At 42.6% G+C, this 14,939-nt stretch overlaps 1 protein-coding gene and 1 pseudogene across 12 annotated transcripts in view; one reads left to right on the top strand and one right to left on the bottom strand.

The window, feature by feature from the left end:
• Stx3 (syntaxin 3) overlaps positions 1 to 14,939 on the top strand; it is a 62,443-nt gene that overhangs the window by 4,550 nt on the left and 42,954 nt on the right. For all 12 annotated transcript variants that reach the window (XR_015643237.1, XR_015643241.1, XR_015643242.1 and 9 more), the window contains 1 exon segment: positions 14,789 to 14,872. Coding sequence is in view for 9 of the 12 variants with exons in the window: in XM_087593776.1 (XP_087449902.1) it covers positions 14,789 to 14,872 (84 nt within the window). In the remaining 3 variants the exon portion in view is untranslated.
• On the bottom strand, positions 12,440 to 12,558 carry LOC120100478 (U6atac minor spliceosomal RNA; annotated as a pseudogene).

Here is a 14,939-nt window from a genome sequence, read left to right as displayed (position 1 = left end):
GAGATCAAAATCTCATAATGAAAACAGAGCAGCCAATGATGTATAGTATCAAGGTCAAGACTTTGGCATCCCCCCGCCCCCCATCCTCCCAGACCTACTAAGTAAAACTGAAATGACTTGGATGTGTTGGACCTTCTAAGACCAGGACCATCAGGGAACAGTAATGGATCAGTCACTCTGTAACCTTATCTTGGCCTTTTATTCTGCCTGTCTTGGTTTTGCTGATACCTCAGCCTGCACTTGTCCTTCTCCACAGGAAGTTCAGTGTCTCTAAGGAACAAAGTTTCTTAGGGTAATGCTATGTGGTAATCCTGTCAGAAATAAGGGGCTGCCTAGTGCTTGCCTAGTCCCACCCACTGCCAGGTGCCTTGGATCATAAGGAATCCTAACAGACCAGCTTGCCCTTTGTTGAGATTTTTTTTTCTCTTTTTAGTAATAGGTTTTCTAACATCTCTGGACTCCTTCCCCATCTCCTCTCTGCCGGGGAGGATTCATTTCCTGGGAGGGATGTTTTGCTGTGAGTAGACAGAAGCAGAAATGAGAGTGATAGGGATTGAGAAGGGATTATAGACTCATCAGCTGGAGGCCAGAGAGAAATGCTTGGAGAGAAGGGGATTAATTTTATTTTTATTCCTGTGAGCTTGGGAGAGGTTAGGGGACTGGCAGGAGTGTGCCCATGCTGTCCTCTCTCCTCCCAGTGTTTCCTTCCGACCATTGTTGCTCCTGCCCCACTCCCCAGGCTCATTCTTCACCCACAGTCACTCCCTAGCCGCATCCTAGGATACTCTCCATCCAGTCCCACCGCTATGTGTTGTTTTGCAACTAAGTAAGTTAGTGATTTTTAAAAATTTTATTGCTACAGAGTAGGTTTGAAGCCACCTTCCGTTAACTTCTTTTTCATTTTTTTTTCAAGATAGGGTCTCACATTATAGTGGCGGCTGTTTTGAAACTCACTATTTAGAACAGGCTGGCCTCAAACTCAGAGAGATCTGCCTACCTTTGCCTTCCAAGTGCTGGAGTTAATGTCGTGCACCTCTGCACCCAGCTTCACTAGCTTCTTAATGAATTACACTTTGTATTCTACATCGTCTGTGTAAGTAAGACTGGCGACTTGTCATATGAACTACTGCAAGTCTCTCCTATTGAGCAGATTATTTTTGTCCAGGACTTCAGTTTGAGCCTGGCACACCTTTCCCACAGTCATGTCCATTCTACAAGGAGAGGTGGTGGCACATGTCATTTCCCTTTTACAGGTGAGGCATGTGATGGTTAGATTTGACTGACATGCATGCTTAGCCTGGAAGTGATGGGATCAAGAATGAACGGGTTTGTTTTGCCTTTTGGGTCATCTTCCCACACCGTATCTGACCACTTCCCACTGTACTGTGTATCCTCTTCCCATAAGCAATAAGGCCTCTGGGGTCCCAGTACCCAGTATTCTGCACAGTAGTCACATATCATACTTTCTCTGCCTGCTGGTCTGCATCAGCTTGGCTCTTACACATTCCTTATTCATATCAGGATTGGCATTTGTCGTTCCACTCCCTGTGGTTGGTGAGGACTCCTGACTGGAGTAGAACATTTACTCAAGGAATCCATAATTTTGTTCATGAAGCCAAGTTGCTGATTCATCCCCATGGTGATTGAGTTCCAAGGCATTCCCTTTATTAAAATTCCACTCCAGGATGTCACAGAGGCTGTCTTTGATCAGAAAGACAATAACAGACAGACATGGGGATACATAGGTGAAAACCCAGCTACCTCATTTTTTCCTCTGGTAAATCCTTCTCATCCCGTAAGGTGTCATCACAATGGAGAAGCTTCCCGAGCTAAATATGTTAGCCCTGCATTCTCTGCTTTCTTCCCTGACTCCACAGATTCTTTATTATTATTATTATTATTATTATTATTATTATTATTATTATTATTAACTTGAGTATTTCTTATTTACATTTCGAGTGTTATTCCCTTTCCCGGTTTCCGGGCAATCATCCCCCTAACCCCTCACCCCTCCCCTTCCTTATGGGTGTTCCCCTCCCCATCCTCCCCCCATTGCCGCCCTCCCCCCAACAATCTAGTTCACTGGGGGTTCAGTCTTAGCAGTACCCAGAGCTTCCCCTTCCACTGGTGCTCTTACTAGGATATTCATTGCTGCCTATGAGGTCAGAGTCCAGGGTCAGTCCATGTATAGTCTTTGGATAGTGGCTTAGTCCCTGGAAGCTCTGGTTGCTTGGCATTGTTGTTCATAAGGACTCCACAGATTCTTGATGTTGTTGATACAAATACAGTCATATAGCTAATATAGTATTATTGCTGTATTAGGTTACAGTTTGTATAGTTTGTTTATATATATGCATGCATATATATATGTCTATATGCGTATACATTTTGCAGTTTGCAGTTTCAGAAGCTGCCAGCCCTGTCAGGTCTTCATGTACTTCATTTGCTTCTTACCCAGTTGAAGAGTAGAAGGCCGAATACCAAGCCATTCAGTAGGTGAACGGAGTTCTGCTGTTGATGAATTTACTTGTAGATTTTATAGTCCCAGACAGACTTTATCTCTAGCCTCTATTATGTACAGCCGCACTTCAGCTTTTTCCCACCACTGTTTTTCCTGTTAGGTCACCCTGCTTTGTGGCCTTTGTCTGTTTCTATGGAAACATTTCCCAGTGTGTGTGGAGACAGAGCGAAGTATGGCTACTGCCTAAAGAGATTAGGAGAGTGTGTACTGTCTGGGTTAGGGCAGCTTGGCATAGCATCAGGTTTGTTTATTTTTTTCTTAAAATAACTTCTTTCTTTTAAAATACTTTCAGATTTCCCAAAGATAGTGCAGAGAGATTCTGTCAACTCGTTTCACTTTTCAGTGTACATTCATCAAGCAAAGAAAGTGATCCTGGCACAAGATCCCTCACTAAACACCAGGGTATTTCTTTTATCCCACTAAAATCCCTTCTGTTCTAGGATTTAAGCCAGAATGCTGCATTGTACCCACTTGTCATCCCTTTCCTTGTTTTTTTAATGACCTTGCTTTACATTCTACTTGTTGACACTGAAGTCCAATCCCCATACATCTCTTTGATACCTTCTAATAATCCTCATTACTACATTACCTTTCCATGACACTGCTTTACATTATTTTGGAAATCCATATCCCTGGGCCAGGGCTTCATGCTGCAGCTGGGGTGGGGTCAGAGGTGGGAAGTCTCTCTAACTGGATGGTACACATTCCTGGCAGGGTAGCTGACATCTTTCAGCACTAGTCTCTAGAAGATTAGTGTAGGAATTAAATGCCATGGTATAAAGTACATCCTAAGAAGAGTCTTCAGTTTGCCTTGACTGTCAGTTAGTGCTAACTGTTGCCTTGGTGATTAGAGTATTTCAGAAGGATCATGCTGGGAAGGAGGTTAAGGGGTCAGCTAAAAGAAAGGATTCAACAGAGAGTTAGGAGGCAATAAGATGCTGCCAGTTCCTTCCTTCCTCTCTGTATCCCTGAGAGGTACTCAGAGGTCAGGACTCGGTGGAGAGGAAGAAGTGAACATCAGAAAAGTAGTGAAGGAGGCTGGGGGAGGGGTCGAAAGACTTAAAGGGAAGCTGAGCTCAGAGGAGGAAGAAGAAACTATTTTGTGAGTTTTCTCTTACAGCTTCAAGGATGACAGAGAATGCAGGGCTTGATTTTTTTCACTCAGACTGGTCTTGCTGGAAATTTCCTCTGGGTAAATTCTTAGTTTTCACAATTTCCTTAAATGTTGTTCTGCAAACATTTTCTCATAAGCTTCCATCTCTGACCGGCTCCCTGTGTTGAGGTGAGGTTGGGCACCCTGTCTTCTGTGTGTAATTTCTCATTATAATTGCTGTCCCCCTCCTCATGTGGTATTGTAGTAATCTGTTTGTCCAGCTGACTCCCAATTTAGCTGGAGAGAACTTGGAGAGTCAGGGGTGATGAGTTTGCCCCACCAATCTCCAGCATTTGAACTATGACTTGACAGATGTTAGAGTCCTCTCTGTAGGATAAGTGAAGGAACACAGTTGCCTGTAGGGGAGGAGAGTACTTTTGGGGGTGGAGGTTGATTATAAAACCTTGAGATCCTTCTCCAAGTTAATGTGGTAATGAAGATTAGAAGGTATCCAAGAGAGGTCAGAATGAGCACTGTCCCTTAGCCGAGTGACTCCAAGGGAATTAACCGTTATTCATAGCTGTAGCACCTACCACAAGGCCTCCCTCCGCCTCCCTCCTCTCTTGAGAACATTCACCTTCTACTCTGGGCCTAGCGTAGGTCTTGAGAATCAAAACCAGGTGGCTGCTAACTCCACATATGGGGATGGAATTTCGGTGTTTGTTTCAATAAGTAGAATGGAAGGTATTTTGAAACATACATAGAAGATTATAAATGTTGACCCTGTACCAAAACACAAGAAAACCTTCAATTCCACAGCATATATGAATTAGTGATAGCCTTAGAATAACAAAATGATAGTCCTTCAGGTTTATCCAGTGGAATTTCAAAAATTTCTTCTAAATAACACTTAATATAAAGCAAAACCAAAAGGACAAAGCATTAAGAAATGAATGATAAGTAGTAAATTTGTGAGACTGGAGCTGGAGCACAATTCAGAGGGGTTTTTTCTTAAACTCAGATCAAAGACTTAAAATAAATAAAATAAATCCTGATTGTATGACTTTCTTCCTTTGTGACCTCTGAGAGCTGGCATCGGAGTCACATGTAATGTGTACCCAGAGTTGCTCTAAACATTTTGTGTGTAATAGCTGATTTGATCCTCACAAGAGTTTTGTGAGCAGAGTATTCTGGTCATGTTGCAATTGAGGAAACTGAGGCAGAGAGATGTAACTTGTTCAAGATGGCAGCTCACAGCTGTGAGGTGCCATGCTGGGTCTTCACTATAGAATTCAGATTTACTTGCTTATGTCTGTATTCATGAGCAGAGGTAGGAATATATTCATAATATCTCTCTCATTTGAGCATATAGAGTCATCTAGCTTAGATTTATGGATGTTGTAGCATTCTCTAAAATAGGTGAAGATTTGTCATTGAGACTGTGGAGAGGCACCTTCAGGCACTAGAGCAGGTACAAGTGTGAGCTCCCATGACTGCTACAGCAGAGTCCTAATGACGCTATTTAATAGCTGAATTGCTTTGGATGAATTAATTAACCTAATTAGCAGTTACCATATCTGTGAGGAAAGTAATATTTATCTCTCAGAGGGTTGATGTGAGATTTAGATAACATGTTTGAAGTCATGGAAGTGCCTATGATAAATATATATACATATCATCTACCATCATTGTTGTGACAGAATGTACAGAATGAGTCCTCAGGGGCTTTGGCTCTTGTCCTGTGGCTTGCTGGTCTTGGACTAATCTTATAATGACTTTATTCCTCAGGTCTCCTCCTTTTAGGTAGGGCCAATGTTTTGCCTTCAACTGCTTAGCTAGAACACAATGTTGAAAGTAAAAGCAGGAGGCTCGCTAGGGTATCATTATCTGCTGATTTCCTCTTTATTCATATGACCAGGGTGTTGCAGAAGATGAAATTTGGTGAAAAGAGGAAGTGTTTTCTCAGGGAGGGTTTTGGTAGTAAAGAAAATTATCCTTAGGAGAACTGGGCATTGGCAAGGGTCATCTGAGTCTTCAGTGGGGAACAGAGAACATTTTCTGTACCCGTTGAGAACATTGAGAACCCACATACTCACTTCAAGTTTCTGGCTCTTTAAACCAAAGAAGATGGACAGAGTACTCAGATTGCTCTCCCTCCCCTGGTAGAGTGTGTGTGTGTGTGTGTGTGTGTGTGTGTGTGTGTGTGTGTGTGTGTGTGTGTGTCCATGTGTCCATGTGTCCATGTGTCCATGTGTCTGGCTCTCTATGAATAGTGGTGTCTGTCTTTGAGATTCCACAGACCCTGCTCCTAGAGGAGGCAGCCTTAGAACAGTGGGCAGCAGGGATAAAGAAAAAGGGATATAATTGTCCCTCTGAAATGGGTCAGGAGAAAACTGGGTTTATAAAGAAGAGTCTATGCCTGGAGCAAAGAGCTGTTTCAACCAGGGGAGACGATAGAAATATTTGTGTTCTGTGCTGGGCAGGAAGGCTTCTTCCACATTGCATAGTCCTTTATTAGCCCTCTAAGGGGAATGATGGTGACCAGATGTCTCCTCTCGTTCATTGATTCAACTGTCTCCCTTCCTTCTCCCTCCCTCTCTTCATCTCTCTAAAGTCCCAGTGAAGGATACTGCTCCTGCACACTGAAAAGAGATGTGGGGCCCTGAATCCTACCTTCTGCTCTCCCCTTCCTTGACTATGCTGGATAGTTTCTGAGGCACATTCGAGGTATCCTGGGGTTTTCCCAGACCACAGTGTAGAGCTTAGGTCCTTTGTGAGCAAAAGACATGTGTCCAAGTACTATAGCTCCGGTCTCTCAGCAAAGGGTGCTTCCTACATGCATGAACTGCCAATTTCATGTTTTAGGCTGCTGCTGGTGGTAGCCTTTGAGTAGGAAGCACTATAATAAGAAGGCCTTAGGACAGAGGCCCAGTGTCCAAACTTTGGCACTGCAAACCAGTAGCCATAAGACCTTGACTAATTGTAACTTCTGGTGTCCAGTTTCTTAGCTACAGCAAGTAGATGGGATTTGTTGACATGATGTGGAAAAAAAAATTAAGGGTCTTATGGTCACCAAGCTGCTATTAGTGGATATAGATAGCAAATACATTTATTTATTCTATAAGCTGATGTAGATTGATCTGTGGTCAGGCACACGGTGATAGAGAAGGCCTTTGAGAGAAAGGCAGTCCCCAGAATTACAGGTTAAGTTGCTTGAGGTTGCATTCCGGACTCCTCAACAGTCATTACTGTGTAGAAGGAGTCAGCCTTAGTCATTGTCTTTGAAATTTGGACTATACTTTAGGCTTGAGGAGGGGAGATAACCGGGGAGCTTACTGTTGCCAGGTTCGTTGGTGGTATCTTTCATCTCCTCACAGGAGAGTCATCAAGAGGAAGTAGCTGGCTGGGCTTGTGGTTCTCCTGCACACTTTCCCCGGCTGTGGCTGAACTTTCAGCTGCTGTAACATCCTCATTACCACACGCCTTGATTCTTTGATACTGATGCTGATGTTCTCCTGTTTAAGTTCAGTCATGTGGGCAGTCATGAGGATAAAAGGCAGAGTGTGTTTTTCTTGTCCTATTCCCAGAGGGGGGAAACAAAGAGGGGGTCTGAGGACCTGGACTTACCACAGCCACCTGTATCAGAGGGAGAGGAGCCCCACCCTCTTCCTGAGATTGTTTGTAGAGAAAGAAGCCAGAGGATAGGTCTGAGTCCAGCGATGTCAGGTAGCATGTGACCATGGTCCCTTCCTTGTATTTTCTGATGTGTGTTAAATGTTCTTGTTACTTAATGTATTTAGAGGTTAAACATGTGAAGAACCTGAGAAGATGGACATACAGACTCCAGAGTATTCCCATTAGTGTCAGGCATCCTTAAGGTAGCTTTCAGCTCCCAAAGTCTTGTTTTACCTTTATGACACATAAACCCATAGTGAGGCCATTAAGAAGTAGCTCTCATTTACAGTATTTCACTCAGTAATGTATATGTTTCTTTTTCTATTATTTTTAATAGATATTTTATGTATTTACATTTAAGATGTTAGCCTCTTTCTCCCCTCTCCTATTCCTCCTCCCCCTCACTGTGTTTCCATGAAGATGCTCCCACTCCCACCCACCAACTCACACCTCAATGCCCTGGCATTACCCTACACTGTGGAAACGAGCCTTCACAGGACCAAGGGCTTTTCCTCCTATCGCCTCCTATAGATGCCAAGCAATGCTATCCTTTGCTACATATTCGGCTGGAGCCATGAGTCCCTCTATGTGTACTCATTGGTTGGTGGTTTAGTCCCTGAGAGCTCTGGGGAAGGGGGTCTAGTTGGTTGATATTGTTCTTCCTATGGGGTTGCAAACTCCTTCAGCTCCTTCAATCCTTTCTCTAACTCCTCCACTGCGGTCCCTGTGTTCAATTCTACGTGAGCTGTCCTCATCTGTATCAATAAGACTCTGGCAGAGCCTCTCAGGAGACATCCATATCAGGCTCCTGTGAGCAAGCACTTCTGGGCATCAGCAGGAGTGACTGGGTTTGGTGGCTGTATGTGGGATCCCCATGTAGGGCAGTCTTTGGATGACCTTTTCTTCAGTTCCTGCTACACTCCTTGTCCCTGTATTTCCTCCTATGAGTATTTTGTTCCCCCCACTAAGAAGGACTGAAGCATCCATATTTTGGTCTTCCTTCTTCTTGAGCTTCATATGGTCTGTGAATTGTTTCTTGGGTATTCTGATCTTTTAGGCTAATGTCCACTTATCAGTGAGTATATACCATGTGTGTTCTTTTGGTAAACTCACTCAGGATGAGATTTTCTAGTTCCATCCATTTGCCTATGAATTTCATGAGTCAATGTTTTTGATAGCTGAGTAGTATTCCATTGTGTAGATGTACCACATTTTCTGTATCCATTTCTCTGTTGAAGGACATCTGGGTTCTTTCCAGCTTCTGGCTATTATAAAGAAGGTTTCTATGAACATAGTGGAGCATGTGTCCTTGTTATATGTTGGAGCATCTTTTGGGTGTATGCTCAGGAGTGGTATGGTTGGGTCCTTAGGTAGTACTATGTCCAATTTTCGGAGGAACCACCAGACTGATTTCCAGAGTCATTGTACCAGCTTGCAAAAACACCAACAATGGAGGAGTGTTTCTATTTCTCCACATCCTTGCCAGCATCTGCTGTCCCCTGAGTTTTTGATCTTAGCCATTCTGACTGGTGTGAGGTGAAATCTCAGGGTTGTTTTGATTTGCATTTCCCTGATGACTAAGGATGTTGAACATTTCTTTAGGTGCTTCTCAGCCATTCAGTATTCCTCAGTTGAGAATTCTTTGTTTAGCTCTGTACCTCAGTTTTAATAGGATTATTTGATTCTCTGGAGTTTAACTTGTTGAGTTCTTTGTATATATTAGATATTGGCCGTCCAACAGATATAGGATTGGAAAAAAGATCTTTTCCCAATCTGTGGGTTGCCGTTTTCTCCTATCGACAGTGTCCTTTGCCTTACAGAAGCTTTGCAATTTTATGAGGTCCCATTTGTCGATTCTTGATCTTAGAGCGTAAGCCATTGGTGTTCTGTTCAGGGAATTTCCCCTGTTCCTGTGTGTTCGAGGCTCTTCCATACTTTCTCTTCTGTTAGTTTGAGTGTATCTGGTTTTATGTGGTGGTCTTTGAACCATTTGGACTTGAGCTTTGTTCAAGGAGATAAGAATGGGTCAATTTGCATTCTTCTACATGCTGACCTCCAGTTGAACCAGCACCATTTGTTGAAATGCTATCTTTTTTTCCACTGGATGGTTCTAGCTCCTTTGTCAAAGAACAAATGACCAGAGGTGTGTGGGTTCATTTCTGGGCCTTCAATTCTATTCCATTGATCAACCTGCCTGTCTTTGTACTAATACCATGAAGTTTTTATCCCAATTGCTCTGTAATACTGCTTGAGGTCAGGGATGGTGATTCCCCCAGAAGTTCTTTTATTGTTGAGAATAACTTTTGCTATCTTAGTTTTTTTGTTCTTCCAAATGAATTTGCAAATTTCTCTTTCTAACTCTATGAAGAATTGAGTAGAATTTTGGTGGGGATTGCGTTGAATCTGCAGGTTGATTTCAGCAAGGTGGCTATTTTTACTATATTAAACCTGCCATTCCATGAGCATTGGAGAACAAAACTGGAAAAGCTAGAAGAAATGGACAATTTTATAGACAGATACTAGGTACCAAAGTTAAATCAGGATCAGATAAACCATCTAAACAGTTCCATAACTCCTAAAGAAGTAGTCATTAAAAGTCTTCCAACTAAAAGCCCAGGACTAGATGGGTTTAGTGCAGAATTTTATCAGACCTTCAAATAAGACCGAATACCAATACTCTTCAAATTATTCTACAAAATAGAAACAGAAAGAACACTACCCAATTTGTTCTTTGAAGCCACAATCACGCTTATCCCTAAACCACACAAAAACCCTGCAGAGAAAGAGAACTTCAGATCAAGTTCCCTTATAAATATTGATGCAAAAATACTCAATAAAATTCTTGCAAACTGAATCCAAGTATACATCAAAATGATCATCCATCATGATTAAGTAGACTTCATCCTAGAGATTCAGGGATGGTTCAGTATATGGAAATCCATCAATATAATCCACTATATAAACAAACTCAAAGAAAAAAGCCACAAAATCATCTCATTAGATGCTGAGAAAGCATTTGACAAAATTCAACACCCCTTTATGATAAAAGTCTTGGCAAGATCAGGAATTCAAGGCCCATACCTAAACATAGTAAAAGTAATATACAGCAAACCAGTTGCCAACATCAAAATAAATGGAGGGAAACTTGATGCAATCCCACTAAAATCAGGGACTAGACAAAGCTGCCCACCTTCTCCCTACCTATTCAATATAGTTCTTAAAGTTCTAGCCAAAGCAATTAGACAATAAAAAGTAGTCAAAGGGATACAAATTGGAAAGGAAGAAGTCAAAATATCAATATTTGCAGATGATATGATAGTATACCTAAGTGACCCCAAAAGTTCCACCAGAGAACTACTAAGCTGATAAACAACTTCAGTAAAGTGGCTGGATATAAAATTAACTCAAACAAGTCAGTAGCCTTCCTCTACTCAAAGGATAAATAGGCTAAGAAAGAAATTAGGGAAGCAATATCCTTCACAAATAATATAAAATACCTTAGTGTGACTCTAACCAAGCAAGTGAAAAATCTGTATGACAAGAACTTCAAGTCTCTGAAGAAAAAAATCGAAGAAGATTTCAGAAGATGTATCTGCTGTGAACAGACACCATGACCAAGGCAACTCTTATGAAGTCAACATTTAATTGGGGCTGGCTTATAGTTTCTGAGGTTCATTCTTTTATCATTAAGGTGAGGACATAGGCTGGTAAGGTCCAGGCTGGTAAGGTACAGGACGAGCTGAGAGTTCTACATCTTCACCTGAAGGCAAATAGAAGACTGGCTTTCAAGCAGCTAGGATAAGGGTCATAAAGGCTACACCCACAGTGACACAACCACTCCAATAATGCCACATCTCCTAATAGTGCCACTCCTTGTGTTAAGCATATTCAAATCACCACAGTATGTATGTATGTATGTATGTATGTATGTATGTATGTATGTATGTTTGTATGTATGAATGTGTTTATGTATGGAAAATGAAGCTTGACAGCATTGTGTAAATTATGTATGTATAAAGTGGCAGAGGGGTAGGGGGGTCCTAATTATGAAGACTTTTCAGTGGGAGGGAGTGAAGGGCCACGGTGCTAGTAGAGAGCCCAGGAACAGGAGTAAGCATGACATGTGCAGATGATGTAGGTTCAGGTTGGAAGCTTTCCTCAGGTAGCTTCTTCCTATTTCTTGTAGCTTGTATGTTTGAAACTGAATTCATATCATGTAGGTGTTTCTGTGTGTAGATGTGTGTATCAGATGTGTTCTTGAGGTCTTTTCCCTTAGTGGAGTTTCTAGGCCATCTTAGAAAAGAACATTCTTGGCACTGGAGGGATGGCTCACCAGTTAAGATTGGTATTGCAGAGGACCCTGAACACATTCTGAGCATGCCCATGGTGGCTCCAGGCTGTCTGTGACTCCAGTACCAGTGGGTAAACATCCTCTTTTGATGTTTGTGGGCACTGTATACAAGTGGCACATAGGCATTGCAGGCACACTCACAAAACATAAAACAGATTAATAAGTCCTTTTAAAAAAGGACATTTTGGACAAAAGCTTCCTAGACGAAGAATGGCTTTGCCTTTTTTAGGAAATTGCCCAGGTGTCTTTCCCTGGAGAGAAGACCACATGGAGGCCTCCGAGAGGCTTAGATGTTGAGGGTGCTTGAATAATGGAACATTTTGTTCCAACTTTGGAAACTGATACGTGAGTTTGAGTGTGCATTCAGCTAGAAGTGATTAATTTTCTGTTAACTACTTGAGAAATGTGGAATAAATTATTGACATAGGTCTTAGTCACCCTTCTATTGCTGTGAAGAGACATCATGACTAAGGCAGCTCTAACAGTGAAAGCATTTAATTGTAGGCTTGCTTGCAGGTTCAGAGGTTACTGTAATTATCAGCATGGCGGGGAGCATGGGCATGCAGGCAGACATGGTGCTGGAGCAGTAGCTGAGAGATCTACATCCTGATCTGCAGGCAGAGAGACAGAGACAGAGAGAGACAGACAGACAGGCAGACAGAGGAGGGAGGAAGCGGGGAGAAGAAGGAGAAGGTAGGAGGGAAGAGACAGAGACAGATATACAGAGAGACAGGCCTGGCATGGGCTTCTGAAACATCAGAGCACACACCTCCCTCAAGGCCACACCTCCTAATCCTTCTAATTTTTTCAAATGGTGCCACGTCCTGCACTAAGCATTTGTATGTGTGTTGCTAGGCCCAAGGGCCTCTTCCATTCTTGTCAAGGGGAGTGCTAACCTTCTCTCCTTTCATACAACACTTAAGCATTCAAATATATGAGCCTCTGGGGCCATTCTTATCTAAACCACAAGTATGGTGTTGCTCTTTAATTGCAGGTGATGAGACTGATTTTGGCTAAATGAACACAAGAACCATTGAGCTAACTGAAAGAATACAAGTTGAGATCTTTAGAACCTGCCCGCAGCCAAGGGAAGTGGGGCTCAGGAAAGGAAAGGGGGCAGCTCCGTTGGATGCTACTGTTGGAGTGCTAGGCTTCATTGTCTTCAGGCTCTTCTCACAAACTCAAATTCCTCCAGGAGCTTGACTGGTCCAAATGGCCTTCCCAAAATCAGGTGGGAAGGGTGAAAGCAAGTTCTACAGAAGGTGCCCTGGGCTGGCAGTCAGATAAGCCAGTGAATGTACTCTACAGCGAATGCACTCGATGAGCCCAACCTTCCCAGAGTCTGTCGTCACTGGATACAGGCTGATGAGTAGAGGGGCAAATGACAGTAGACCATGGAGGTTGATGTGGAAGGTCTTTAGAGTGGTGGGGGCTTAAGGGAAGTTTAAAGTTTGCATGGGAGAGACAAATATTGGACTGTCTGAAATGAATTTTTAAGATGAAAAAGATTTTGGGAGTTGGACGGAAAACTTTTTGGTAAGAACTCCTGTGTCTATAGCAGCATGGAAAGAAAGATGCTGCATACAGAGGAATGAGGTGTCTCAGAAATGCAAGGAATTTCAACTGGCTGGATCCAAGAATGCATAGAGGGAAAAGTATGGGGCGGCATTTTGAAGACCCTTGTGTGATTTTTTTGGGCAGAGAGATTTTGGTCCTCGGAGATGAGCTGTCATTATGTGACCTTGGTGTCAGGAGGACACAATTAGAGTTTCTTTAGGAGATAGTTGTGGGATGGGTAGGAGACCCTCAGATTCAAGTCTCTTGAATGTAGCTATTAAGCTTGGGAGGCTGGCTGTTCCAGACCAGACAGAAAATGAGATGCTAAAGATTTCCCAGGTGGATGTAGATTTTGATGGGAATTTATGGGAGGCCTGGTTGCTTTCTTGCATGTGGAGTTCTGAGCCTTTGAAGATGACGTAGCTGGATGTAGAAGGTTAGAAGGCACTGAGGGGTATCGTGAAGGCAGGTGTAAGGGTTCCCCTGACTTCACTTTCAACAGCTAGTGTTCTGTGTGCTTAGAAGTCAGCAGTGCCCTTATACAGGGGCAAGTGTCTGGGAGAGAGCAATTAGGAACAATGTGGAAACAGCTCAGGCTTTTGCTGCTGGGTGGGAATGGGGTCACTTCCTCTAGATAGCCATTTTGTAATTCTGAGGAGGAAGGCAAATGAGGTTGAGGAGGCTTGCATTCCCTGGAGTTGCTGGGGACTAGTGAAAGAACTTCCCTTTCCTTATAAACATGGGCTCTATGACAGTGAACACATGGTTCTCTTTGCAGTAAGTAGTTTCTAAGCACAAGAAAATCTTTCCTCCAGCTGTGAGAATCAGTGGCTCATGCTTTGAAGGCACTGCCTGGAACTCATTTAAACAGTATGGACAGGTTAGAGTCTGCCTGTTACCAAACCTCTCTAAATTTTAGGTTCTTCAGCTAGAGTAAGCTTTAAAAAAAAAATGCTACCACCTATAGCCACAACGTTGGACTGGGGATGGAGTTCAGTGACAAGCACTTTGCTAATGCATGCAAAGGCCTAGGTTTTGACCCTCAGTATAAAACAAAGCAAAACAAGACAGATGAACAAAAACCAAGGTCTTAATTGTACAGTGTACTAGATTCTGTGTACATGTTTATGTTCATTATTTTCTTATTTTTAATTAATTAATTTATTTATTTTGATAGGGTTTCTCTGAGCAACCTTGACTGTCCTGAAATTTGCTTTGTAGACCAGGCTGCCCTCAAACTCCCAAGTGCTTGAGATTAAAGATAGGCACTACCTCCTCCCAGATTATCTCATTTATTTGTTAACTAACTCTATGAAGTAGTGCAATTAACTTTTTGACAGTTAAGATACCTCAGGTCCGATACACTGGATAGTAACTTGCTTGTCCCTTCGTTCTTCCCTCGCACAAAGTCAGGAGGTAGAGCTTGGATTTAATTACAGGCAACTCCAGAGCATGACAACATCAAATTTCTATTTATTTTAAAGAGAATCGTGAGTGTGTGCATGTGTGTGCGCTTAAATATAACATCTTCAAGTACAGTGGCTGTTTACTGTGTTTTATCCTTACTCTGGCCTCTTCTGGTCTCTTGCAGAAGCAGCTGACGCAGGATGATGACACGGACGAGGTTGAGATTGCTATTGATAATACAGCGTTCATGGATGAGTTCTTTTCTGAGGTGGGCAGCCTTCCCATGGCTTTTTGTTTTTTGTTTTGTTTGTGTGTGTGTGTGTGTTTTCTAAATG

Source organism: Rattus norvegicus, chromosome 1 (assembly GCF_021556685.1).
Source record: "Rattus norvegicus strain SHRSP/BbbUtx chromosome 1, alternate assembly SHRSP_T2T, whole genome shotgun sequence".
Taxonomy (NCBI): domain Eukaryota; kingdom Metazoa; phylum Chordata; class Mammalia; order Rodentia; family Muridae; genus Rattus; species Rattus norvegicus.
This window is presented reverse-complemented; position numbering and strand designations above follow the sequence as displayed.